The sequence below is a fragment of the Dermacentor andersoni genome, chromosome 2 (assembly GCF_023375885.2).
Source record: "Dermacentor andersoni chromosome 2, qqDerAnde1_hic_scaffold, whole genome shotgun sequence".
Lineage (NCBI taxonomy): Eukaryota > Metazoa > Arthropoda > Arachnida > Ixodida > Ixodidae > Dermacentor > Dermacentor andersoni.
In genome coordinates, this window is record NC_092815.1 from 241,706,484 (window position 1) to 241,732,914 (window position 26,431).

The following is a 26,431-nucleotide window of genomic DNA, read 5'->3' on the forward strand; positions in this document are numbered from 1 at the left end:
ATTCCTGATTAATAAGAACATAGCTGGTAACATACAGGAATTGTATAGCATTAACGAGAGGGTGGCATGTCTTGTTGTGAAACTTAATAAGAGGTACAAAATGAAGGTTGTACAGGTCTACGCCCCTACATCTAGTCATGATGACCAGGAAGTCGAAAGCTTCTATGAAGACGTAGAATCGGCGATGGGTAAAGTCAAAACAAAATACAGTATACTGATGGGCGATTTCAATGCCAGGGTGGACGTGGAGGAGCCCGAATGGTGAGACTCGAAATGAAATCGACTTCATACTTTGCGCGAACCCTGGCATCATACAAGATGTAGACGTGCTCGGCAAGGTGCGCTGCAGTGACCATAGGATGGTACGAACTCGAATTAGCCTTGACTTGAGGAGGGAACGGAAGAAACTGGTACATAAGAAGCCAATCAATGAGTTAGCGGTAAGAGGGAAACTAGAGGAATTCCGGATCAAGCTACAGAACAGGTATTCCTCTTTAACCCAGGAAGAGGACCATAGTGTTGACGCAATGAACGACAATCTTATGGGCATCATTAAGGAGTGCGCAAAAAAAAAAAAAAAAGATCTGATCAAGAAACGCCAATGTATGAAAGCCCCTAACCCTACAGCTAGAATAGAACTGGCAGAACTTTCTAAGTTAATCAACAAGCGTAAGACAGCAGACATAAGGAACTATAATATGGATAGAATTGAACAGGCTCTCAGAAACGGAGGAAGCCTAAAAGGAGTAAAGAAGAAACTAGGAATAGGCAAGAATCAGATGTGTGCGTTAAGAGACAAAGCCGGCAATATCGTTACTAATATGGATGAGATAGTTCAAGTGGCTGAAAAGTTTTATAGAGATTTATACAGTACCAGAAACACCCACGACGATAAGGTGAGAGAGAATAGTCTATAGGAACTTGAAATCCCACAAGTAACACCGGAAGAGGTAAAGAACGCCTTGGGAGCTATGCAATGGGGGAAGGCAGCTGGGGAGGATCAGGTAACAGCAGATTTGTTGAAGGATGGTGGGAACACTGTCCTAGAAAGGTTGGCCGCCCTATATACACAATGCCTCATGACCTCGAACGTACCGGAATCTTGGAAGAACGCTAACATAATCCTAATCCATAAGAAAGGGGACGCCAAAGACTTGAAAAATTATACACCGATCAGCTTACTGTCCGTTGCCTACAAAGTATTTACTAAGGTAATCGCAAATAGAATCAGGAATACCTTAGACTTCTGTCAACCAAAGGACCAGGCAGGATTCCGTAAGAGCTACTCAACAATAGACCATGTTCACACTATCAATCAGGTGATAGAGAAATGTGCGGAATATAACCAACCCTTATATATAGCCTTCATTGATTACGAAAAAGCATTTGATTCAGTCGAAACCTCAGCAGTCATGGAGGCACTACGGAATCAGGGTGTAGATGAGCTATATGTAAAGGTACTGGAAGCTATCTATAGCGGTTCCACAGCCACCGTAATCCTCCACAAAGAAAGCAACAAAATCCCAATAAGGAAAGGCGTCAGACAGGGAGATACGATATCTCCAATGCTATTCACAGCGTGTTTACAGGAGGTATTCAGAGACCTGGAGTGGGAAGAATTGGGGATAAAAGTTAATGGAGAATACCTTAGCAACTTGCGATTCGCTGATGATATTGCCTTGCTTAGTAACTCAGGAGACCAATTGCAATGCATGCTCACTGACCTAGAGAGGCAAAGCAGAAGGGTGGGTCTGAAAATTAATCTACAGAAAACTAAAGTAATGTTTAACAGTCTCGGAAGAGAACAGCAGTTTACGATAGGTAGCGAGGCACTGGAAGTGGTAAGGGAATACATCTACTTAGGGCAGGTAGTGACCACGGATTCGGATCATGAGACTGAAATAACCAGAAGAATAAGAATGGGCTGGGGTGCGTTTGGCAGGCATTCTCAAATCATGAACAGCAGGTTGCCACTATCCCTCAAGAGGAAAGTGTATAACAGCTGTGTCTTACCAGTACTCACCTATGGGGCAGAAACCTGGAGGCTTACGAAAAGGGTTCTGCTGAAATTGAGGACTACGCAACGAGCCATGGAAAGAAGAATGATAGGTGTAACGTTAAGGGATAAGAAAAGAGCAGATTGGGTGAGGGAACAAACGCGGGTAAATGACATCTTAGTTGAAGTCAAGAAAAAGAAATGGGCATGGGCCGGACATGTAATGAGGAGGGAAGATAACCGATGGTCATTAAGGGTTACGGACTGGATTCTAAGGGAAGGAAAGCGTAGTAGGGGGCGGCAGAAAGTTAGGTGGGCGGATGACATTAAGACGTTTGCAGGGACAACATGGCCACAATTAGTACATGACCGGGGTAGTTGGAGAAGTATGGGAGAGGCCTTTGCCCTGCAGTGGGCGTAACTAGGCTGATGATGATGATGATGATTGGCCTAGATACGAAAAAATATGGTATATATAAGAAAACTGTCTTACAACTTAGTGACACACGATTAATGCTGACTTCCAATTAAGGTACTTCAGTGATGGCAGCATTGCACGCAAATGTTCAACGCAGAAACAAGTTCTCCCTCCTCCTGTCATTACAAAAAAAAGGTACATCTGATGCATGCCTGTACAGCGTTAAGTGCTCACCTGAGAAGCTTGGCTCGACTGTGACGGCTCCTATTCAAGCTGCATTCATCCAGGTAGGAAACGGTGATCTCCTGCACACGATAGTGTGATTCTATTATTGCAATCAAGGGAACATGGAGTTGCTTGCTAAAGACAATATTTTAAAAAATTGATGGGGAAAGTTGCAACACCCAATTAAATTGATGAATTATTAATTTGCATTACTGAGCTGTTTATTGCATATTTCACTAAAGTCAGAGGTGGTAAAGACACAGGTCTCGAAATTGTGCGTAAAGGAGTGGGGAGGGTCCACAGGATGATGCGATAGTCGCATAGCATCCTGATGCATGCCACCAGACTTGTAAAGGAGATCAAGGAAGCTATATCCTTGAGGCCTTAAGGACCAGCATCCAAGCCAACCAGCCGGTTCTTTGAAGGATGACAGCCAACACAGTGCATGGGGCACAGAGCAAGATGAACATGAGCACCAACTCGCCTGATGAGGCATTCCAACTGGTGTCCTGGCGAGCCAGCTGCTTTGTGGCTCAACTCGTACATGGCACGAAAACTCCTTACTAGCACTAAGAGCTGCGTTGCACTACGTCGCCCACCACCCCATGCGTGGCAAGGCATGTAGCAATGCAAAGAGTGTTTTATTTTGATTGACTAATCGCTCGTAGAATCATGGGCATGTTTTCACTGTTGCCTGCATGGCACTGTATACTGCTGTGTCCACTTGTCACCTACCAAAGTTCGTAGGATATTTTGTTGCTTTTAAATGGATGAAAATTTACCGCAGTAAGTGCCAGTGTCCTGGTAGCAGCTGCTAATCACATTTTGCACATTAGTATTGGCGGCAAGGAGTTACGGAGTCGCTATCTGTCGGAAGCGCCTCCCTTGCGTAGTATGAGGGATCACGCGGCGTGCTCCTCATAGGTCTCGCTTACGGCGCTCAATAAAAACACCCCGTGGCAACCCTCCTGGACATTTATGTAGGTACTCTCAAAACGAGGGAAGTTTTTAGTGTTGGTATAACAATCTTGGGCAAACTGAAAACACAGAATCGTTTACAGACGCTTTCTCTTTACCAAATAGTACGTACAGTGACCTGTGCACGGTCGCTGTGATGGAGTCTCCCAAACCGGCTTCTTGCGTGAAAGGTAGGCACACGCTGAGAGTAAACTAAGTGAAATGTGTTCTTATAGTGGGCTGTCTGTATAACCAAATGGGGCATAACAACATGAAGCCTAAATGCAGCGATCACACGGGTTCGTAGCGACCGACTGCGCGTCTGCATGCATGTCCGCGCACAATGTTTTGCTTTCACTGTGAGCGCGTTCTCGCTCCGTGCCGTGAGCCTTAGGCCGCAGCATATGAGCATTTTACAGTACACTAGCAACCATTGTTGCGTGGACGCTATCAGAACTGTTCAAAAATAATTTCGTTATTGAGACTTCGACACCTACGGTGACTGTGATGTGCCGTCGTGATGATTCAATCTTTTTTTGTCTTCTAAATTCTCGGATATTTGAATATTATTTCTCAAGTTGCGTCGCACCGTATGTTTATAGGTGTTCTCAGCGTGCGATTTCCCTGTGCTTCTTTTTCGTACTCCAGTGCGTTAATTCATAACACAAACATGACCATATGCCATGCCTTTTTTTAATGCGCTTCTTACCGCTCCCTTTCCATTCTAGTGAACTTGCCAGATTCTAGTATCAACAAGTTCATAGACCTAATAAAGCGTCATGACATTAGCCGGGCAGCAAGCGCGTGCGAGCGTCTCAGTACGCGCTTTCTGCTACTCACTGAACATCGCGCAGTCCCGGTGCCGTAGCAGAAATATTCCTCGCAACTGTGCTTGCTGCATACCCGAGTTGTAGCCGATGGCTGTCAGCCAGTTCTAAGTTTCGCCAGCCAAGCTTCATGCAGCTCCTTGCCCTGTGGCTACGTGTGAATAAGGCTGATACCGAGCTCCATTGCGTACGTCCGGCACTGCGGCACTGACCAGTAGCCTACCATGCTTCACGCCTCCAAAGGCAGCCAATACCTATTATAGTACTTTCAGATGTTGTGAAGCAGACACCCAAGGCGGTAAAGCCTCACCGTTTATTCAGAACCGCGGCGCAGGTGGGACTTTAAACTTTCGTTTTCAGCTCGCTTCGGCGCTTCCGAAACAGCCAACGTGGCTGCCGTGTCCAAGTGATCCCTCATGCCCTGTCACGCCGACGATAGCGCCAGCTTTTCCAGTGGTGGAGCTCGCCCCTAATACCTTTACTGAAGTTAAATTTGGTAGTAATAAACTGAAATGAAAAGCAATAAACAATTGCCTCGCATTTGCCAGCATTCATAATACTCTATCACTCTGAGAAAAAATCTGATATGGCTTTGCTTACTTGTGCGTGTTTGCGTATCTTGCCTGAGCTCTGAACTGAAACTCGTGGCATGCTTCCACCTGTGTAATGGCATGGTTCAGCTGGCATGCTATACATGATGCGAGCCATGCAACCAGGCTAACATGTTGAGCTACAATTAAAGCTTCCATGTGTGTTTGCCATGCACAACACCACTTATTCTGGCGACTGGCGCTCTGAAATTAGTGAGAGTACACCACAGGCCTCCAGGAATATGAGCACACTTTTGCTTTATCCTGGACCTTTGCTTAAAACAACTGCCATTTTATTCAAGTGATGCTACTGGCAGCAGAATAAGCAGACTGGCACCGATGTACCAAGCATTTCATATTGCTTTCTACTTAACTTTGTCACCACGAGCACCATCAAAGCCAATAATGTCACTGCTGCTCCACCAAAACAGCGCACTGTTATTGCCTTTATCGTCGCTAGCAGAACTGTGATGGGGTACTTCGGCGACACAAGCCCTTTCCACTCTTGTAAATAAGCCTACTGTATGTTTACTGTTCGCAGTAGCAGCTGAAAAAGGCACCAATACTGCTTCAAGCAATGGCAATAACAAAAGCAGGCCATTTGGCCACCTAATATTTTTTTAGCTGCTAGGGTTCTCAACACGTTTGTTTTTCAACTTGAACGCTGCACAACATGCACATTTGGTGCCAAGAGCTAGGAGAGGAAGAAGAGGAAAGTGCATTGAAAAGCCACGAAGAAGAGAGGAGGTGAGTGGAGGCAGAGAGCGCGGTGCAATACTGGGCACCTTTAATCACTGGGCCATTAGTTGCACCAAATGCATTGCTAGATAAGAGTGTCGGCGCTCCTGTCTATTTTACACTGTGGCATGAGGGTCCGTGTGAACAAAAGGTGCAGGCTAACAAATATGGCAAAAATTTCGTGACTGTCCAAAGTGGATTAAGGGAGCTGCATCCAGTGATTGAGAACATTTGGGACCTGCACTCTAACGGTAAGAGGAGGCGACTGCCGCAGGCAATGAGATGCTCTTGTCCTTGTTGCCATTTGGCAAGGACAGCATCAATAGGTATAAGTTTGAACTACAGTGACGCCAAAAAGGTCTAAATACGCCAAGGTGAGTGGGGTGATGAGCAACACGGCAAATGTGCAAAAAAGCGTCTAGTCCAGGACTCCATGAAAATAAGATGCTTAAAGGATGGGTAACAACAGCAAAACTCTTGACAGAACATCGGAACATAGTCCAAGACTCTGGATGTCTTTGGCTAAATGCAGCAAAGGGAAATCTTTCATGCACAAATGTTGTCCTGGTCAGATTGGACACGAGAAGCACATACAAGGTGACCAAGAATGCTGATTTGAGGAGTTCGAAGGTAGGCTAGCTCAGCAGGAAACACCAATAACAGGTGGCAGGTGGTTCAAGTGCCTCTCAAATAAATGTAAAAGAAAAAAATAAGAACATCTAGACAACAAAGGCATCTGGGTCATTTTTAGCAATGAAAGAGAGAGTTGACCATCTTTTTCGATGTGGCTGGGGCACTAACCAAGCCAAAAGGCATAACTCAACTGGAAAATGTGGTCCTTTTGCAGTAAGGGTTTCAGCAAAAATCAGCCAGTATCTATCTTGTGTGGATGATGATGCATGAGAGGTAGGTAGACTTATGGAGAGAGCTGATGGCATAATCAATCGGCAGCAGAAGGTAGACGACCTTCTATGCAACTTTTCTCAAGTGACGGTAGTCGACGCATAGGTGCCAGTGGCCAGTGATTCCAAGGGACTGGGCGTCACCTAGGAGGAGGTTACACGTAATCATCTTGTCCAAACTGTCACTAGATGAACTGCATGACGTGGAGGCTGCAGCAATGAATTAATCATCAACAGCAAATTCAGAAACTGCGCACTCATATATAGAAGAGAGGCTGGCCAGGATCATTTGTGCACATGAGCTGAAGTTCAAGATGGGCAGGGACACTTCGTTGTCAGTCACAGTGAGGAGGCTGTCGGAGAGTGGTGATACTCCAGCCTAATAGAACACCTACAGTTAGAGTGAAGGTGTAATCACCATTGAGTATAGAAGCAGAGGATGTCAAACTGACATGCTTAACAGCTTCAGGTGGCAGTCGAGATTAATCAATGGAGCACAGATGCAGTTTATGTGGCCCAGAGTGTCAGAGTACCGTATAATGCGGAATATAGGTCGAGGCGGAATATAGGTCGACCCCCTTACTTTGAAGCAAAGAAGTCAACATAAAAATTATAAGGCACCAAACTTTGTTTTATTTAGTGGTGCCGCCAGACTCGTCACCTGCTCATTTGTCTGAGCTGTCTGAACTCTCGTCCGAAGACGACTGCTTTTCGCTGGCTGCATCCCACAACATGTCATCCTCGGTGCCGTCCAAGGAGTTGCTAATGCAACACTTCTTGAATGCCCGCACCACCATATCGTCGGGCAGCGAGCGCCAAGCCTGCGACACCCATGTGGCCACAGTGGCGAGAGGCAGCCTGCACAGCCGGCCGGTTGGGGTCGTCGGGTTGTCGCCGGCCATCCACTGATTATATTGTTCACGGACACGGTCTTTAAAGGGCTTGTTGAGCACAACGTCCAGTGGCTGAAGTGTTGACGTCATGCCTCCTGGAATGACGGCGAGTTCCGTCCTCCCGTCGCGGAGTGCCTGCTTCACACCTGCGATCAAGTGCCCGCGAAAGGCATCCAAGACGAGCATGCTCGGACACCGCAGGAGTGCGCCGGGTCGGCGATTCCAGACGGTCTTAATCCAATTGAGCATGAGGGCCTCGTCCGTATAGCCCTTTTCATTCACGCGAACGACAACATCCCGCGGGAAAGACTCTTTCAGCAGCGTCTTCCTCTTGAAGATTATGTATGGGGGCAGCTTTCCGCCTTCTGCAGTACACGCGAGCATCACCATGAAGCGTGAATGCTCGTTCCCCATAGAAAGAAGCTTGACTTCTATTGCGCCGCGTTCGCACACTGTGGCGGGCGACGGCATGTCGAACCACACCGGCGTTTCATCAGCGTTGCCCATCTGTCCCAACATGTAGCCATGCTGCTGCCGGAGACGGATAACATAGCGCTAGAATTTGACCAGCTTGTCCTCGTATGCCTCTTGCAGCTTCTGGCTGATTGATGTGCGCCATCGAAGTGTGAATACCTTGCATCGCATGAAGCGATGAACCCAATAAATGGAGCCCTTGAATTGTTCCTTGGGCAGTCCGGATTCTCGGGTGATCTCAATAGCTTTCATGCGGATGAGTTCCGCTGTCACTGCCAAAGATCTGGCACGATGCTCGCGGACGAAATCCGCCACCTTGTCTTCGAGCTCTGGGAGCACCGTGCGGCGCCTGCGAAAGGACGTCTTCCACGCGTTGCAGGCAGACAGCTTGACTTTCTGCGTTCACCAGTACCGGACGCTTTTTTCCGAGATGCCAAATTGCCACTGGGCAGACATGTTCCGATGCATTTCATCATATTCGATTACTTTCTTTTTAAACGCCACGGTGAACTGACGTCGAGTACTCGTACTCATTTTGCGGGTTGTCGGGAAATTAGCAACGCCAAGAACGATCGCTGCACAAAAAGGGAAGATGGCGTCGGTCCAACTGCGTAGGCCGCGTTAACGTTGGGCTGCGTCGGTCACCAAGGAGGCGATAACGATGTGGATGCCGAAAGGTCTGCGCTCCTACATGTTGCCAGATGACTATTGATGTTGTTCCAAGGGCCGGTATATAAGTCGAGGGGTGACCTTTTAGTAATAGTTTTTTGAAAAAACCTCGACCTATATTCCGCACTATACGGTACACCAGTTTCATAATCAGTAAAGATAGAATGGGCAGATAGGAAGTCGAGGCCGAGGACGACTTCATGCAAGCACTGCTTGAGCCCAGCAAGTAATACAGTCATGCCGCAGTCAGTGGTACTTATGCGCGCTGAGCAGATCCAAAGGGCAAGAAGTTTTTTAATTTTTATTTTATTTATAGTACCTACTGAAGTCCAAAGCTGGCGGGGACCAAGCAGCCTGAGATGAGCACTGTTGTTTTTGTGGCTTCGGTAAGCTTACGTTTGCTCTCCTCGTTCAGCCCGAGTCAGCAGCTTTTTCGGCTGGAGCATTTTGGCGGAAAGTTTTGACGAGTCCACTCCGTGCGAATCACTGCGTCACAAGATGCTGATGCACGCAGAGTTGGTAGCATCCGAGCGACCGTACGGTGTCATTCAACGGAACATTGTTTTCCTTTGCGAAACCGAAACGAAATCGAGCTTGTGGGTGACACCGGAATACGATGCCAGCTGAGAGAAGCATGATGCTCACTTCATGCTGCCTGCAGCAGAGAACAGCGGCACATTTCAGTTATCGCCTGTTAAAAGCATGCAGTATGCTTCCAACAGCACTAAGTCACATGTGCTTTGGAGCTAATAGGTGGAGATGCTTATCGCAATAGCGTTGGTGGCGACAGCTGTGAATGCGGCGTGCGATGATCCGGGAGGAGATTTGCCGGTACCAGAATAGGAAGCTGAGTGCGCAGTGGTGTCTTCACGTGAGATAAACAGGTGAGTACTGCAGGGAAGCTGCTGTGGCAGATGACTATGTACTGTTCTCGATTGCACGTGCCTTCTTACCTTTTCCTGCTTACATGGGACCTAGTAAGTGGAAAATGTACCATAACATTGCAGTTTGGCGATGCATTGAATGTTGCTGCCGAGAGATTGTGTTCTCTGGGAATGTATGAACTGGTAAAAAAGAAGCATAACTGTATTGGGACATTCCTTTGTGTTCTCGATCGTGAACATTGGTGCCGGGAAATCATACGTAACAGGATTCTATCAACGAGGTTCTACCGTAGTCTTTCGCATCTCTTAGAGTGTCGTTGTTCAGTCAATTTTATTGATTTCCTCATGCATATATTGCCTTCAGGGCAATAGGTACAGCAGTTGGTAGTCAGTGGTGCATCTGTGTCCACTCCCTTGTCCTATTTTTCATGCTGTGTTTTACATGAGATTGCAAAGGTAGCCATACCTCTCCTGGTTGGATGTCACGAAGGGCCACCAAGCTGAGGACGTAGTTGTTGTGGGGGAACGATGACTCAGCATTGGGAATACAGCTGTGAGAGCCTGACAAAAAGAAACAAAAAAATACATTTGAGACATTACGCCTAGCTTGTTCGATGAACGCAACACTCTATGTGCATCTGGTGATGTGCTCTTCCTGTGTTTGATTCCTGTCGTTGTGATAATGTGCCAAATACAATCTCCTTTCAGTTGTTTCTCATTTACAAGCTCCTCACTAGGTCAGACTTCTATTTCCTAATGGCATTACACGCATCAAATGATGCAAATGGACCTTCTTCTTTTTGCCTAAAGAACTTCACACAAGCTTTATATTTAACTTTGTTTAGAAATGACCAAATATTTGGTTACTTGATTCAATACTCAAAAGTGTATTTTAGAAAATATTGTTATTACATTCTATTTTGAATTTTCACTATATTAAAACCCACATAAAAGAATACACCAAGGAGCACACTGGGTGCAGTTAGGGCAAGTGCTTCAACTTTGCCTGTGGCAGCAACAGAACTTGTAGTTCAACACGAGCAGAATATCATAGGAAAGAGCTTACTCCAACAGTCGTCCTTAATATGGATTTATAGAAACTGAAGGGAACCCTGGAATGTGTAATTTGCTACAAAGTTGTGGCATACAGCGGCAGGGATACAGCAAAATTCGTCACCTTGCCATGAAGCACGGCACTCAAGGATAGGACAACCAACTATTTTTAATATATGTATGTATATATATATATATATATATATATATATATATATATATATATAGACCCAGTCGAACCCACTTATAACAATATTCTGTTGCCACAAAAATTCCATTGTTATGACCGATAATTATTATAACTGGGTTGCATGAAAAAATCAAAATAGGTGGATGGCTGAGCTGTTATGAAAAGACCATAATGGTGGGGAGGCCAGCACCCCTCTGCACCACCTTCCTCCATCCGGCTGCTGCCTGTGTTCACTCGTTTAAGTGCTTCCTGGGTGCTCCGATCGCGTGTAACAAGCCGCGGCTGTCGGCGTTAAAGAATGGCACTGCTACAACAACTGCAAAGAGGTGTCACGGGTGGCAAGCGATATGCGAGCACCACCAAGGCATCGCTTTGGTGGTCCCAAAAGGGGCCATTTAAAAATTGCAAGAATGCTGCCACGGCAGCCTGTCAGCTTGGGAAATCCGGAAGAAGTGCTGAGGTGAGATCGCCACAAGCATCTGGACACGTACTTCTCACTGGCTTGCATGAGAAAATCCTATGTCCCTCAGCCTTGCATGCTTTACACGTAGCTTGCCGACATCCTTCTCTAAGGCATCCAGGTGCTCCATGTAGTGCAGCGGAAGGTTCGTCGTGAAAATGAAGCCCCGGAGCGACTGAATCATCTGCCGGACCTCCTGTAAGGTCAACATTGAGGCAGCCTGCCCTACCGCGTCATCGCTGTCGTCGTCGCCGTCGCTATCTGATGCAAGCACGTTCGCGACGATCGCCTGATCGGGCAGCCTGCCCTACAGCGTCATCGCTGCCGTAACTATCTGATGCAAGTACGGTCGTGACGATTGCCTCACTTAGTTTCCAAATCTACAGCAGTGTGTTTTCTTTTCACCAGCAACATCGTGCGCTGCCAATGATCAGCGGGCGGATCAGCCATCTTCCGTTTCAGCGGCGAGAAACCGTGTGGCCAGGAATGATTTAGACGCAAACAACGAAGACCAACGAGAGCGATTAAGCTGTTCGCACAACTGCGCTGAATGAGGAGTAGGCGAGCAACATGCGAGCAACCTGCAAGCAGCGCAGTTGGCGTGGTCCATTCGTGTTTCGGAAGGTGGGGCGGCTTTAACTGTGGGTGCAGCCGAGCTGTGCACGGAGCACATTCGTGTTCAGAGGGGGGGAAGGGCGATGGGAGAGAGGTGCGCAGAGATGGCTAGAAAATGAGCGAGCAGCGGCTGTTGGAGCAGCGGCCCATCGTGGAGCAGCTCGAATTTCTCGTTTTCTTTTTTCTTTTCAAGGATTTCGCATTTTACTACCTTTCGGCTCGGACACCCAGCAGCCAAACTGCATTGTTATAACCAATAATGCGGCATTGGGGCATTGTAGTAAGCGAGTTATTTCACCATGAAAAACATACAAAAGTTGACGATACAGCAGCTTCTCACTGTTGTAACCGATATATTGTTAGAACCGGTATCGTTATAAGTGGTTTCGACTGTATGTATGTGTATGTATGTATGTATATATATATATATATATATATATATATATATAACAGCTGGAAGCTCTGGAAATAGTTTAACACAAACTGGTTAGCAATTTTTTTTAACTGGTACTCTTACTGAACTTGCTTTTCAATAAAATAGCATTGCACAAAAAATTAATGTGACGCTGCATACTTGTGGTTAAGCCTGTCAAGTCCTGCTTTTGGCCTCACCCTTAAATGCCGGAAGTACACAGTCGCAGTCCTAATAAGCGTGTCTCAGTGTAGTTGTCAATTTCTTGAAGTCAGCTTCGCCACAGTACAGCTGTGTTCTGTGGTAAAGCATGTGCAAGATATTGTGGCGAAACATATTAAGCGTGTAAAGGCCACGGAACATAGTACATGTCCCCTAATTAGTATACATGCATGCGCCATCTTTGGTCAGAGTATGAGTGCCGAGACGTGTAAATACTCTACTAGCAGCCATTTGGCGCTGTTTCTGATGGTGGTGTGGCAATTTGCGGCCTTCGCCACTGTTATGTTTCCCGGTTGTCAAGTTTTTTTCTTTCCGCGGCCCCTTGAAAACTGTATCAACAAGATTCCAGTGTACTTGCTCCCATCAGTTTTTCTCGGCACAACCACAGTTTCTGATTCCAATACTGAAGGCAAATAGCAATATAAAGCTAAATCTCAGTGCTGGTTTCAGCTTTCAGCAAATAGAAACCTACAGTTTCAATACCACAGTACCAAAAACAACACTGATGAGCTGGAAGCATTTAAACATGACCGAAACTCACACAGGCTTTGAAGAGGGAAGAGCCCAACACCTTCGTTGTTCAGGAATGCACCCGACTCTGAAAAAAAAAAGGCATGTGTTAACTAACAGCAGAAGCTTGATGTGGGCGAGTTGGTTTTGCATACTTGAAGAAAAGAGCGCTACGAAGACGTGGACCAAAAGAGCGCCTTGTCCGTCGCACATGTTCCTCTTTTAGTCCGCGTCTTCGTAGCGCTCTTTTCTTCAAGTACGTGTTAACTAGCTCTATATGAATGCAGTGCCATGGAAGTTGCTGTGTGAAAATTGGGCCCCTTGGTTAACTCCCTTCCTTCTTGAAACAGTTGTCTATGATGGAAGAGGGTCCCTAACCCTTCTTGCATTGGTTGGTATGGTCACTGGTTTGAGCCCTCATGACTGCGGCGCTCTCAGTTTTCAGAATTGTCTGTATCATCAACTGCGCGAGCTACCACTTCAATTAATCTTGCAAAATTTGCAGCTTTGTCTCAATCGACACAGCTTTGTGCTTTTTCAGTGCCATCTTCTGCAAATTGGGCTGTTTGCTGCTCCGTTGCTGCTGCTGCGGTGCATTTCCACGCTGAGAGAGAGAGAGAGAGAGAGAGATTGTAGAATGGGTGGGCACCCCCACATTGCTTTGCTTTCACTTTTTGCCTTTTTTTTCTCTCTTCTCTGGATGTGTATGGATCACTATCAAGGGCAATGTGCATGCGAAGCAACTGGCACCATATTGTAGCACACTGTGCCAATTTGTGATGCTCTCTGTGGCTTTCACAATCATTGCGCAGGTTGGACGTACTGTGAGGTAATGGCAGCAGATACAAAATTGCATATGAAAACTTTTCACCCCATCTTGGCAACTTTCATTTAAGCGATTTTAGAAGCCCAGATGTCAAGCTCAGTCTGCATGGAAAATGCCATCCAGAAGGTGAAATTTGGTCGACGTATCTGACATGCGGTCATAACATATTGTTATACAGCTGAATCTTGATATAACAAACCTCGATTTAACGAAATCCGTGAGGTAACGAACTATTTCCGTTTCCTGATCTTAGCTCTATTGAAAACCATTAATTTTCTTACTGCGATTTAACAAAGTCATTTGTGGCACAGTTTTGATGTAACAAAGTTTCCAGTCATTTCAAGATTGTACTTGGAGCCTCTATGGCTGATAAATGTAGCAAAAAACTAGAAAAATGTCAGCCAAGGCAAAAGTCATTATTGTATGCAAAGTTTGCATGGCTAGAGCACGGTTGTGTGCTCTGCATGTGGAGTGTGTGCATGGTATGCAGGAAACACTACTGCACCATTTGTCGCACCCATGAGGTTGCAGAGCGTGCATACATATCGGAGCAAGAGTAGTGAATCTCAAAGGCTATACAAAGGCTGCTTGGAGCAACATTACTAAATTTGATAATGTTAGCTCGGAGTAACAGTAGCCAATCTTGCAAGACATGCTGTCATGTGCTAAAGGCACCAAACGCAATTTCTAAAGCTGCAAAAATCTAGAGTCAACCATCCCTGCAGCAATGGTTTCCTCGGAGTAACAAATGCCCATCTCGAAAGCTATGCTTCAGTGTGCTGCAAGCCTAGAAAGTGATTACAGGAGCCAGAAACAAGACATGATTGCCACATTTGATTTGTGTTTATGAATATGTGACTAGGTACTGTAACGATCGGCCAGCGGGGCAACGAACTTCAAGCCTCTCCTGCTTTACTGCGACGAATCAGCTTTGTGAAGCTAACAATGTATCCCCTTGAACAGATGAGCAGTGACATCAAGGCAAGACACGTTTGGTGACTAGAGGGCTGATGTATGCTACTCCATCACCAACCCCAAGACCAAGAAAATCCAGAAAAAAGGGTGTTCTACGCCACTGCCTTACACCCGTTGCTAGCCGCTAAGGCCATTCGACAGACGCACCAGCTAACTGCTTGGCCATCCCAGGAACTGAGATGTGCCAATTGAGTCAAGTGTGACAATCCCTGTCTGCGAGTGTCCCCCCACCCCCCCTTTCTCTGGGCCAGTGAACTGCGTTGCCCTTGGGGTATTTCTTCAATTGTGTCCAGTGAACAAAGGCACCAGAGTGACAGTGTACACCTTTGCCCTCTCAAGATGAAGTTATCAGTGACTTTGGCCGCTCCAGTTGGACGAAGGTGTGACAGCAGATTTCCCTGGCCTAAGGATTTAGGGAGGACAGAGGGGATTTATGTGGACTTCTCGGGCTCCTCAGGTGTGCTTCAAGTGAGGGTGCTGAGGTGTGCTGACGTGCTTTCCCAGAAAGATGTCTGCTTTGACCTGGAGGTCATGCTACGAGAACAACGTACTGTGCTCTGTGCCATAGGCGCCGACTACGGGGAGGCTCTGGAGATCGAGCCCCCTCCAGTGTGTCGGGGGGGGGGGGGGGGAGCTTAGCTCCCCCCCCCCAAAAGAAAACACATTTAAAGTGCCATTACCAGAGCTTTGTCACCCACATCATTTGAGGTTTCTTTGGACTTTCCTTGACCTTTTCACTTACAATTTTGCTGGGCTAATAGCTTACTGCATCATTGTTGGTGCAGACCTGCACGGCGTTTTTGCCTCATCCGTATTTTCTCACTGCAACATTGTTTTAAATTTCCACAGTAAACGCAATACACAATACACTATATACTTAAGTATACACACAGGGCAAAGTTTATTACATTTTTGAGAGATGGAGCTGGCCAATTGAAAATTATTTCTAAAGGTTGGGATAGCCTATGCTTAGAGAAAGAATACGTTGCTGTATACTCACCACGCTTCAAATTGCTTTGCGTGCTTTTTTTGACCATGAAAAAAAAAAAAAAAACTATAGACTGCAGTGAGCCCTTCGGCAGAGCCTTTTACCAATGGCATGTGAACTGCTCGTGAATGTTGTGTGTCTCGGCATTGCTTCTCTTTCCAGTAAGTAACGCTAACGACTTGTGAAAAAAAATATATTTCTAATAATTTACAACATTTATTAGGCATGGAAACATCGTCACTTGCATGCAAAGGTCATAAATATGTACAGGGTGTCCCCGTTAACTATCATGCACCAAAATTAAAAAGAAGAGCAAGGTGTTACTCGAAGAAAACCTACTGCATATTGTTTATACTACAGTGGAGTAGCTGCCAATAACTTTTTCGTTACTGAGATTTAATTAGGTAATTGTAAATAATTATATAACTCGAGGTGTACTATTCTAATTATCAAAGTGTCAATGAGGCATATGAAGGCACAGCCAAGCGGCATCTAACTGTGGTATATTCAGTGAACGTATTAATTGCATACCAATTTTTTTTGAACTGAAATAAACCTTCAGAGACAAAGCCGGCAATATCATTACTAATATAGATGAGATAGTTCAAGTGGCTGAGGACTTCTATAGAGATTTACACAGTACCAGTGGCACCCACGACGATAATGGAAGAGAGAATAGTCTAGAGGAATTTGAAATCCCACAAGTAACGCCGGAAGAAGTAAAGAAAGCCTTGGGAGCTATGCAAAGGGGGAAGGCAGCTGGGGAGGATCAGGTAACAGCAGATTTGTTGAAGGATGGTGGGCAGATTGTTCTAGAAAAACTAGATTGTTCTAGAAAAACGCAATGCCTCATGACTTCGAGCCTACCGGAATCTTGGAAGAACACTAACATAATCCATAACTAACAAATTTCCACAATTTCTTCCGCTAGTTTCTTAACGTTCTCATGATATATATGCATGAAAGAAACATGGCTTCATTAAGATATTCAACTCCTCATGACATAAGCACCACTGCAACTCGATATCTTTACATTTACTTTCCTGTAATTGCCTGATAGAGTGAATTTTTTTCAGTATTCATAAGCATCACCATTTGACAATTTTGTTGAACATTTCCTGTTCTATACGCCAATGAGGTAAGTGGTAGTTTCTGTTAAAGTTACGTTTAACCGTAGTTTACAAAAAGATGGGTTCCGTTTACCCTATTTACTCGAACCTAACAGGCACTTTTTTTCCAATGAAGCAAGCCCAAAAACTGCGTGCGTGTTAGAAGCGAGCGCAACCCTAAATATGCGTTACTATATCGTCATTGCCATTTCGAAATAGTCGCCCTCGTATGCACTTTGAGCCTAGCTGCTGTAGTATCTAGTACATTCCAGCCGTAGCTTCCATGCGATGCAGTATGTGTGCTTAGGTTCATGGAGGAAGGAAAAAGTAAAGCCAGTTCCATGCAGTGAAAGCTGTCAAAACAGCAAAGCTGGTGGTCATTTTCTCAAGTTTGAACTCGTGTTTAGCGGGATTTTGATGAAAGTCTTTTGTCTGGTTGTCATCGTTTTCCAAGATTCGAGCTTTGGTTCTGGCCTACGCACACTCTTCAGGTGTGTGAGTTTGTGGTCAAACCACAGTCTATCACACACCTTGCAGCTGGGGTCATGGTCAAGGAATTCTCTCTTGAACCGTCCATCGGCACCCTCTGTCGAAAGAATTGCTCTGCGTCGATGTCTCTTCTTGGCCTCCCACTCTCGAAGATGGGGGTTATCTGCTGGCCCTTAGCTTGGGTTGCCTTCTCTTGAAAGTGGGGGTTGGCACTTGGCTTGTGCTTCCTGCTCTCGATCCTCTGCGGTAGCGGCTTCCCTCCGCTGGCGCTTTGCTCGCGCTTCCCGCTCTCAAAGCTCGGGATTTGTGCGACATTGGCGCTGCCGCTCTCATGTGAGCTCCCGCTGCCACTCGCGCCGAGCGGAATGCATGGGGTGAAAGGGGGCACGCCAGCTAAAAACTTGCTCCTATATTCCTCTCCTCCCTTCCGCCGGGCGCGCCCTCTGACTGGTCTGCTCCCACTCTCGGCGCGCCCTCTGGTGGTGAGCTCCGGAAACTAGCCCCGTGCGTGACACCAGACAGCAAAGGCTCGACTTAGAACAGCTCCGCTGTTAAAAGTTAGGAGAGAGCATCAAGTCACTCAGCCAACCTTGGCAAGTGAACGGTCCACGACGCCAGTCCCTTTGCTCAGTGTTGGCCCAACATGTGACCTTTGCATTGAGATCACGAAGCAAGAATCGAGATTTGCAAAGATGTTTGGTTTCCAGTAGTTTTTATTCGCTGTGCACTTGTTCGGCTGCCCTGCCGTGGTTGTGCCTGCAGAGCAGGAGCGCTAAAACAAACCATGCACTCTGACGTGATGATCACGTGTTGGGCAAACAGGTTTGGTTTCAATCACGTTGCGTGATGCTCCCTCATAAGCTTTTCCTTCCTCCAAGCTTAGGTTAGTCCACCAACTGCCTTCGTGTTTTCCGCATTTGCTCTATCAGCATGGAAGTGCCTGCGAAGACACGCCAAGTTCATTATGATGCCACAATTACTGTACTGTAAAAGACTTTTCTTTTTTTTTCAGGCCTCGGCAAACAGGTTCGCGTTACCATTGAGGGCATTGTTTTTCTTTTCTGTTTTCTTATATTTTCTCATGGGAAACAGACCCGCATTACAATCGAGGGCACATTAGAATCGAGTAAAGACGGTAAATGAAGTTTGTTACCACTGCCCCTATGGGCAACCAACCAAAGTTGATACCATTGTTTTGTTTATCTGACATTCCCGTTGAAGTGAGTTCCATTTATCTGGAGTCCACTACAGTCAACGACCGATTTTTCGGACCCTCTAGGGAACGTAAAAACGGCCAAAAATTCAGGCAGTCCGAAAAAATGAATGCATGCAAGAAAACGCACCCTTTTTATTTTTTTCTCAGATCTACAGGTAAAGGGCGAAGTAACAGGCTTCCGAAACCCTGCCACAGGATCAGTGAAGTGGCTATAAAAAGAGGCGTTCAAAAACTCTGTATGCAGCCGACTGCCGGTTTATTATGTACATGTGCATCGTCGGGCAGCCGATGTTATTGCTGCAGTGGCTTGAAGAACTTGCTGATTGTTGTTTTGACGGCGTTCCAGTTGCATGCGATCTTATTCGCCTCGATCTGAGCAAGGGTCATGTCAGCACTGTACACCGATGAAAGAGTCAACAGTGCTCGCGTCAACTCGGCGCTTGTAGGTGGCGCAGGCATTGGCTCCTCATTTTCAACATCGGAGTCTTCTGAATCTCCCACAACCCGACGGACTATTTCCTCGTCAGTCAGTTCTGCACGGAAATCGAGCTCGTTGTCAGCGTCAACAAACTGTTCAAAAGTTATTTCCGTGAGTATGGAAACCCCAGCAGAGCGGAGGTCGTTGATCACGTCGTCCGACGGTACTGCTTTCCGCGCTTCGATGCCATCGGCGAAGACGACGAAGACGGAGTGGGCGCCATTGAAGGCACGCGAAATCCTCAAGTTGCGAACAGTGGAGTTCGCTGACGAGCGTCGAAGCACCTAGGCCTAGCGTCGCAGAGCACACTTGACACAACAGACAACCACACACCACGCTAGCCACAACGTGGCCTGCGCAAACAAACAAACAAAATGGCGCCGCTCCGAGAACTTCGCCGGAGGCGGAAGTGCAGCGATGAACATAGCCAACGTGGCCAGACCAAATCGGTGTGTGACGACTAGATTCGGCTAGTTGTGGTTCAAAGCGGTGATATGCTTCGGCTGCAAGTGGATTTCCTTCTCAAGGGCGCTGCGCGAGGAGCCAAAAGACCTTCCGTCCGTCAAAAAGTCAGGAAAATTGGACGGCGGGGGGTTTGAGCATCCGAAACTTCAGATGTCCTTATACATTCATTCTATGGGGCTCGTGGCGGTGCCGCAAAGACGTCCGAAATATCAGGCATGTCCGAAAATTTGGGAGTCCGAAAATTCAGTCGTTGACTGTATATGCTGTATGCAGATCCATGGTAATGGGCATGGACTGTGCTTCATAACCTCCGTAGAAAAAGTAAATGACAGCTGTGGTTTTGCAAAGTGGCAGCAGTTACAGAAAACTGTCTTCAAGGGTAAATTTTGTCAAAATGAATTTCATAATGAGCTGTGCAGTTTGAGGGCTCTTGTTTTTGTTTAGTGTTACTTTTCTCAGATATTTTTGGATGAATTTTTTAACAAACTGCAGATATTTTCATAACATTCATTGCTCTTTTAAAAAGCCTAACCAACTTCCAGTTCTTCACGTTTTTCTTACCAAAAAGCTTAGTGAAAATGGCATCATGCCAATGACAAAACCCTCGTGGATTTTCTGACAGCATTATGCAAATGCTCTATTCTGTGCACCCCAACACCTTCATGCTTATATACCCATAATATTCTACCCCATGATTGTAGACCGACTCCCTCTGTCTCTCAAGTCATTAGAAAAGCAGTGTTTTTCCACTGTGTGTTGCAAGTGATGATAGCCACTTCCTTACCTTTCTCAATATCCTCATACACCTGGTCAATGAATGCATCCAAGGAAACCCGTTCCGCATCAGGGAGGTCAAGGTTATTGCAGTTGTTCACCCAGACACTCAGCGCACTGCAAAGAGCAAACAATGGACAGTTTTAATGCACGCTGTAGATTCATAGTGATGTGCTAATTGGCAATTACTTAGCAGCATTTTCTGGAGAATCGTAAAGTGGGCTCTGAACCAGAAAAGAAAGATATTCAATATACATTTACAGTGAAATTCTGATAATTCGAAATCTCTTCATTCGAATTGACGGATAACTCAAACTGCTCTGTTAGTTTCGGCAAGTTCTTTAACGTCTCCCTTTTCGCGGATTAGTATAATGTTGGCCTTCTTCCAGTACTCTGGAACACTTGAAGTGGTGAGGCATTGCGTATAAAGGCCCGCAAGCTTTCAAGCATATCTCCTTTATTTTTGAGTAAATTGACTGTTATTCCATCTTCTCCTGCCACTTTTTCTCGAGTCATGTCTTTCAACACCCCTCTAACTTAAGTTAGATTAAGGATTACAAAAATGTTTCTTCCTTCAAACTGAGAGAAATCCTAGACTAACCTATGGTCACTGCTCTTTACCCTACCTAAAACTTCTACATCCTGCACTATGCTGGGATCGGCAGTGAGTATGAAATCTACTTCATTCTTTTGTTTCTCCATTAGGGTTTTTGCAGGTCCCCTTCGCATTACTGCACTTCCTGAAAAAGGCATTTGTTATTCGCAGCCTATTCCTTTCCACAAATTCTACCATCATCACTCCTCTAGTGTTCCTAGAATCGATGCCGTAGTTGCCAATTGCTTGTTCCCCAGCCTGCTTTTCCACCCACTTTTACACTGGTCATCCAAGACTACAGTGTACTAAGTTTTCGCCTTTCTCATTGCTAATTGAACATGTTAAAAAAAACTTTTCTATTTCTTCATCACTATGACCATCATGGTGACCATCATCACCATCACCATGGAGGCTTGTACTGCCTTTAATCTGTATCTTCCATTTAGCTTTATTATGACGACTGCTACGCTCCCATTATAGTTGTAGAATTTATCAATGTTGCTTGCTGTGCCCTTAAGAATTAAAAATCTGACCCTGTATTCTCTCGTATCTGGACGACCTCTGTAGCGGAGGACGTGGCCGTCAGCACTGTACTATAAGCCTCACCAGGTCTTCTAACCTCACTAAGGCCAATAATTATCCCAGACAATGCCTGATAATTCCTCAAAGAACCCTGCTAAACTAGCATCACTCGAGAGAGTTCGCATGTTAAACGCTATCAGGTTCAGTTTCCAGTGGCGGCCTGTTGGGATCCAGAGATTCTTAGCACCCTCTGCCATGTCGCAGGTCTGACCGCTTCCTTGGTCAGGCGCTCCGCAGCCGTTGAGGACTGAGGGCCATGCATTAATTGTAAGAGCCACGATGTAAATAGTGGCCGAATACAGTTGAGCCCACTTATAATGATCCCAGATGTAGCGATCCATCGCTTATAACGACCACATTTCAGTGCATCTACAATTGTCTGATTATGCCTATAGAAATTGCTTCCAGATTATAACAAACGTTTTTCTAATCGCCACACTGTTACAACACTCCTAACCCGATCATGGTAAAGAGAGAGTGCACGCAAAGTACTAAAGCACGGAAGCACGACCAAAGTGGGTGCACAGCAGCACACGCCCCGCTCCAGTCGAACTGCGATGACAATACAGTCTTCGAATAAGCACAAGCCCGCACACATATTTCAGAAGCCGCGAAGAAGGTGACTGGCTTTCAAGGCAAGAGTGTACACCATAAACAGCATACACCATAAACAGCATGGCAATTGGACTGCGCGGGGGTGTGTTTTCGTTACAAAAATGTTTTGGATATTGCCTCCCTACAGAAGCTATTGCCAGAGGCTGAGGATATTCCCGACACCGACGAGATCTGGCAGCACTGCTCTACGTGCCTCAAGGAAATCCTGTCTTCATCTAATGACACCCGCGATGAAGCAGACGAGGCATTCCTTCAGGAAGAAAAAGCGATTGACGGCTTGAACAAGTACATCCACCTTTCTTATGATGTTTCACCATTGAAGCCGCCATCTTCCATTCACAAACGCAACAGATGATCTTACGGAAAGAGAAAACAGGTCGAGATTGAAAGTGTCGTGGTGACGACGATATGCTCAACTTTAAGCGCTGCATACGGAAGTGTCAGTACACCTGAACCACCTGTGACAGAATGTCGTGCATGCGCTGGCTGGTTAAACAGCTTGAAGCAAGTGCAACGGGCTTCAAAGTCTTATTGAGAGCGCCTCCGTCTCTTAACCACCGTGCCACAAGAAGTTGAAAACAAACGCATTAAAGGGGCAATCCCAGCTGTCAGAATGTACATGCTCAGAAAGGCCCAAAATTGGCGCGGGAAGCATGGAATGTGGTCAGATTTTGATCCGTACATGAAGTCAAGGTTAAGGTCATCAAATGTACAAGGTGCACTCGACTATTTCACCAAGGATGAACTTGCGTGCTCTTGGCAGAGCCCGAACAAGATGGATGCTGTGTCAATCATCTCGCACGACCAGAGAGAGTATACTTCAAAGTGTGACACATTCTACCTGCGGGACGTTCCAGATGTTCAAAGCAGCTCTCCTCGAAAGTGCCATCACCCTGTCAAAGTTTTACAACCTGCATCCAAAATGGGTGCTGCTCGCACCACAACAAGATGCTTTTGTTTACATTCATTGCGCTAATGCCAATCTTTATGTCTCCGCGCTTGAGAATGTAACAGGCATGGAAATCTCATTCGAAGGCACGAAAGCATTGTGCCTCTGCAGTTCCCCAACCACAGATTGTACGTTAGGTGAATGCAAGCGCTGTCAATGAAGTGAAAGCCTCACTCTGGCCAGTCCGGCAATGGTCGACGAGGATGAAGTCACATTTTCTGTTTGGGAAAGTGGTGACTTGATCAAGAAGTCGTCGTCTCCAACCCTTTTTGTGAAAGAGCTCGGCAAATGCATGACCAAATGGATTTCTCACGAATAAACATGCCACACTCCAGCCGCAGCTATTGATGAAGCAAAAAAGTCCGAGCGACGTGGAAGCATTGTTCTGCATTTTGATTCTGCTGAGAACTGGACTGTCTTTCACTCAAATGAAACACAATCGTACCATTGACACAAGAAACAAATTTCCATTTTCACCAGTGGCACCAAGACAAGGAAAGTGACACACTGGCTTGCTCTCATAAGCGATGACACGCATCACAATGCAGCGCACGCTGGCTGTGCCCTAGGTAGAGTGCACGAAGTGTCAGATGAAAAAGCACCCATCTACTGTCACATAAAATACACCAGTGGCGTACACCAGTAGCAAGCCATTTCAAAAATAGGTACTAACTGTATGAGTTGTGCCACTCCAAGTATACGTCAGCGAGGTGGATATCTTCCGGTACTGCGCATGGGAAGAACGCCTATGACGGTGTAGGTGGACTCCTTAAGCACCAAGCTTCCCTGCACAACCTAAGGTCTCAAAGTGCCGCCTCCATTTAGTCAGCACATGAGGTGGTCTTCCAACTTAGCAGAAACCTCAAGAATGTGGCCCTGCTTAATGCGCATCCTGCAGCCATTGAGGAGCATCGTCAGCAGAAGTAAGTGCCACTTGTGCCGGGAATTCAGTCATGGCATGTGTGCCTGCGATTAGTCCAGTGGTCATACACTGTCCATTGCTAGAATTGCTGCTAGTCAGCTGACGGTGACTGAACCCTTTTAAATATAACTGCAAAGGACACGCAATAAATTTGTTCGAGCACCACAAGTAGTGTTGAGTTTATTGTCTCTTGCGTCCCAGAAGACAAAGCAGAAAGCATGTTCTCTGTTCTTGTCGCACTAAAGAACCTAGGTGAACCTTCCTTCATTTGTGGCAACCATTGTCTTTTCTTTTTCTTTAAAAGAGAGTGTTAACAAAACGGAACGAGCCATCGTGGCACTAAAGCCAGCACGCTCAACATAGGCCTTGGCCTGTTACATTTCGTGAATAAAGCAGACAAGCAAACATATTATCGCATCCAAATTTTGCCTGACATAAGCAGACTTCCATCCAAAATTTTTCAGAAAATTGGAACCGGAGCTTTTTTCTGTTTTATTTCTTGAAAATGAGAATTTTCAAGTTTCTGTGTGAAATAGAATATATACCAAGAAGCATCAAAGTTACAAATTTTTTTCTGATTTGGGCCATGTTTGGAATTTGTTTACATTTCTTTCGTTTGTGGACAGCATAAAAAAACACATGGAACCAATTTACTGTGAAGCGTATAGAATGAGCAGAAAAGTTTTTCAACGCAATGTTTTTAGTTTGCATTTAATTCAGCCGTGAAATCGGAAAATATTGTCGTAAGCAATAGGAGGGCGCTCACGCTGCCACCTTCAAATATTATTTTTGCCTTGCTGGGAATGCCTTTCGGGAATAAAATTGTCAGTTCCGTGCAGTTTGAATATTTCTACATGACATATAAAAAAAACACACAGAAAAAAATATCACGTGGACATGCATGCATGATCTCTCATGGAATGACCCGAAGGTGGTTTTGGTTTTATATCCGAATGCACCACACAGGCATTTCTTGGTCCAAATTTCTCAAACAAAAAAAAGAGGGAGGGGGAAGAAAGAGAGAGAGAGAAGATGCACATTATAATAGGGTAAACACCGTAATCAGACATTGTGAATTATGGTACTTGCTTAATATGCAGGCAAGGCTGAAGATAAGCTTTTTGGATAGATGAGGTGTGTTTTTAATGCATTCAATGTCCTCTAAGCTCCACCAAGACAGAAACTGACATTGATGACGTCACAAACACCAGAAATACTCACACATTTAGAGGCAGGATAACTGCTATACTTACCTAATATCTTTTTTTTATGTCCTGTTACCAAAACAAAATGTTTTCTAATGATGTATTACATGTATGAAACTATGCTTATGTTTAGTTCTGAGACAAGTTGTGCTCTGTTTTTATATAGCCACATTTCTAAAAACCAAAAATTTGTGTAACTACTTTCCTTGATTTCAAGAGTATAATGTCTGGTGTTTGTTGCTAACAAATGTATAACATTTTTCTTCAATCGATGTATTGGCTCTTATGCTTTTGCAATTCACATGTATATGGTCACACTCACGCAATGCTCCCATGTAAAGGAGCGTGTAAGTTATTTGAATAAATTAATAAATAATGGGGTTCCTATTTAAATTACCATAGGGGTCAGACACATGCATGCTGACTGGTCAAGTTGGAATTATCCAGTGAAGGCCGATTTTATTGTTGAAATAATGCAAGTTTTGGTTACACAGAAGTGCATGGGTGCTGGCCGAGACTTTCGGTCGGAATCGAATTAAATGAAAAATCAAATTAACTAGAGTCAAATTAACTGGAGTTGACTTAATGGAAGTCTACTGTATCAGGAATAGGAGAAGACCAAGAACAGAACCTTGGTGTACATCAGATGGTACAGGCACAAGAACACAGGCGAGTTTATTAACAAGAATGTATCGAGATCAATTGAACAAGAATTTCTCAATCCAAACCAGAAAGTTGCCATCCAAGTTTATTGGGTTAGTTTTAATAGTAATAGTAAAGTAATAGTAATGGCACATTATCGAACGCTTATGTAATCTAGGAAAATGGCATCAGATTGTATGTTGGCATGTGGTTTTGTAAAAGGGCCACATGTTCATTGCATGTAAAATGGGAATGTCCAGTAAACTATTTCACAAAACTTCAGTAGCAAACTTGCTAATTATTCGTTTCAGGGCACATGCTACCACTGCAAAAATGAAGCTTGGCATTAATGCCATTAATGCCATAAGTCATATATGCTTAGCGATGCCCCAAAACTCCTGCCCAATAACTGTCCACAAAATTTGAAACAAATACATAAGCATTCCAGTTACACTGAAATCTCAGTATAACAAACTTTAGCAGACCATGGTAAATTGTTCGTTATTCTGAAAGATAGTTATGGTGAAACCCCCACAATTAACAATTCCACCCCTGAACCCATCAGT

General features: G+C 45.3%; 1 protein-coding gene across 3 annotated transcripts in view; it reads right to left on the reverse strand.

The window, feature by feature from the left end:
• The window catches only part of LOC126539883 (protein-lysine N-trimethyltransferase SMYD5-like), an 80,506-nt gene that overhangs the window by 23,923 nt on the left and 30,152 nt on the right, over nucleotides 1-26,431 (reverse strand). For all 3 annotated transcript variants that reach the window (XM_055075679.2, XM_050186696.3, XM_055075678.2), the window contains exons 6-9: nucleotides 20,366-20,472; nucleotides 13,067-13,123; nucleotides 10,040-10,134; nucleotides 2,649-2,719 (exon numbers count right to left, since the gene is read on the reverse strand). In XM_055075679.2, coding sequence (XP_054931654.1) covers nucleotides 2,649-2,719; nucleotides 10,040-10,134; nucleotides 13,067-13,123; nucleotides 20,366-20,472 — 330 coding nt within the window. The remainder of the gene's footprint in view (nucleotides 1-2,648; nucleotides 2,720-10,039; nucleotides 10,135-13,066; nucleotides 13,124-20,365; nucleotides 20,473-26,431) is intronic.